The sequence below is a fragment of the Monoraphidium neglectum genome (assembly GCF_000611645.1).
Source record: "Monoraphidium neglectum strain SAG 48.87 unplaced genomic scaffold scaffold06690, whole genome shotgun sequence".
Lineage (NCBI taxonomy): Eukaryota > Viridiplantae > Chlorophyta > Chlorophyceae > Sphaeropleales > Selenastraceae > Monoraphidium > Monoraphidium neglectum.
Window position 1 is genome coordinate 1 of NW_014006956.1, and position 2,032 is coordinate 2,032.

At 68.3% G+C, this 2,032-nt stretch overlaps 1 protein-coding gene across 1 annotated transcript; it reads left to right on the forward strand.

Moving 5' to 3' along the window:
* Window positions 1-66: 66 nt before the first annotated feature.
* Window positions 67-2,008, forward strand: MNEG_16708 (pyruvate carboxylase subunit A; the record flags this gene model as incomplete). The annotated part of the gene is made up of 7 exons (XM_014034822.1): window positions 67-73; window positions 429-534; window positions 711-822; window positions 989-1,093; window positions 1,314-1,370; window positions 1,655-1,758; window positions 1,963-2,008. 7 exons carry the CDS (start codon window positions 67-69, stop codon window positions 2,006-2,008), a joined length of 537 nt encoding a protein of 178 aa, XP_013890276.1.
* Window positions 2,009-2,032: the final 24 nt, after the last annotated feature.

Genomic DNA, 2,032 nt, shown 5'->3' on the forward strand with positions numbered 1-2,032 from the left:
AACCCCGACCGCCAGCTGGCGGCGGCCGCCGCCGGCGCCGACATGGTGGACGCGGCCATCGACTCAATGAGCGGTGCGGGTGGACAATCTTTTCCTCTCCCGTTTTCAAAACAGGGTACTCAGGGGTGAAGGGCTCCTCAGCGGCCCGGCCCCGGACGCGTGGACGGCCCCGCGGCCTCTCCAACCCCGCCCCGCTGGGCGGCCCGACTCGCCCGTCGGTCCACGCCCGTTTCCGTCTCCTCCACCGCGCTCCGGCCCCCTCTGTCCCCTTGTCCCCAAGCCTCCCCATGCGAACCTACCCGACATCCCCCATTCCACCACCTGCATCGGCCAACCCACCCACCTAAACACCCACACCACCCACCTATACACCCACAACCAACCACCCACCCACCTACCCACCTACACCCCCACCCCCACCCCCCCAGGCCTCACCAGCCAGCCCAACCTGGGCGCCATTGTCAACAGCCTGGCGGGCACAGCCCTGGACACCGGCATAAGCCAGGCTGGCCTGCTGCGACTTAGCAACTACTGGTGGGTGCCGCTCACCCACCCACCCGGGCCCCCATTCGCCCCGTCATCGCTGGCACATCTGCACCTGTCCCACACCAGACCACACCTGCACACACCCGCACACACCCTCGTCATGGCGTTCCGCCACCCGCACACACCCGTACCGCCCGCCCCTGTGTAACCCGTGCGTCACCCAGGGAGGCCACCCGGGAGCTGTACGCGCCCTTCGAGTCCAACATGCGGTACAGCAGCAGTGACGTGTACTACCACGAGATGCCCGGCGGGCAGTACACCAACCTCAAGTTCCAGGTGGGCACGTCGCGCGAGCGTCACCGCTGGGCGGCCACGCACGGGTGACTCCATGGGTGACCGCCCGTTTTGTCGGGTGACCAGCGCAGCTGTGACACTGGCGTGAGCCGCAGGTTCGTGGTGATCGACAGTCACCCGCCCCTCGTCCCGCCTGTGACGCCGCCAGGCCGCGTCACTCGGCCTGGGTGACAGCTGGGGCAAGGTGCAGCAGGCGTACGCGGCCGCCAACAGGGCGCTGGGCGACATTGTCAAGGTCACGCCCTCCAGCAAGGTGCGGCCGCGGGGGCGGGGCGGGGCGGGGCGGGGCCGCGCGAGTCGCGCCCTGCATGTGGTGGGTGCGAGCGGTTTGCAAGTCCAAGTTGCTGCTGGGGCCCCTCGTTACCCCCTCGACTCACCCGCACCCACACCCGCACCTGCACCGCTCACCCACACCTCCACCATCCACCCACACCCGTTGACTACACCCGACCACCCCGACCACCGCGTCCAAGGTTGTGGGTGATCTGGCTCAGTTCATGGTCCAGAATGATCTGAACGAGCACACCCTGGTGAGTCATCGGGGCCAGGTCGAGAGCCGCGCTGCCAGATCGCGGGCACCCATGGTTGACCGGTCAAACTGGGCCGCGGGGCGAGAGGTCCGCAGCTGTGTCCTCCTCGCCACGCCGCACGAGCCGCCTCAACAAACTAATACCTTCCCCCAGCTGCCTCATGCACACCGCTTTCTTAACAAACAAAAACCATCCCCGCGCCAGAATTGCAGCGCCCTCGACCCCCTGACCCTCGCTCTAACCCTGGTCCCTTTGACAATTGACTTCGACTTTGATGCCTGCAGGTCGAGAGGGCGTCAGAGCTCTCCCTGCCCGGCTCCGTGGTGGAGTTCATGCAGGGATACATCGGGCAGCCGCCCGCCGGCTTCCCCGAGCCCCTCCGCTCCCGGTGCGCGTGCGCGCCGCCGCCGCTCCGGGCCCGAGGCGCGCGGCCGCGGCCGTCCCGCGCCGCATGCAGTGCACGCGGCGCAGCCGCGGCGGGCGCGCTGCCGCCGCCGACGGCCACCCGTGCCGCCCTCACACAACCGCATTGGCATGCTCACCCTCCCTTACACACACACATGCACGCACGCACGCACACACACCCTGAAAGCCCCCTAAACCCCACTCCCACCCGCACTATCACCCTAGATTGTTAACCACAGCCCCCCAAACCCCACCCC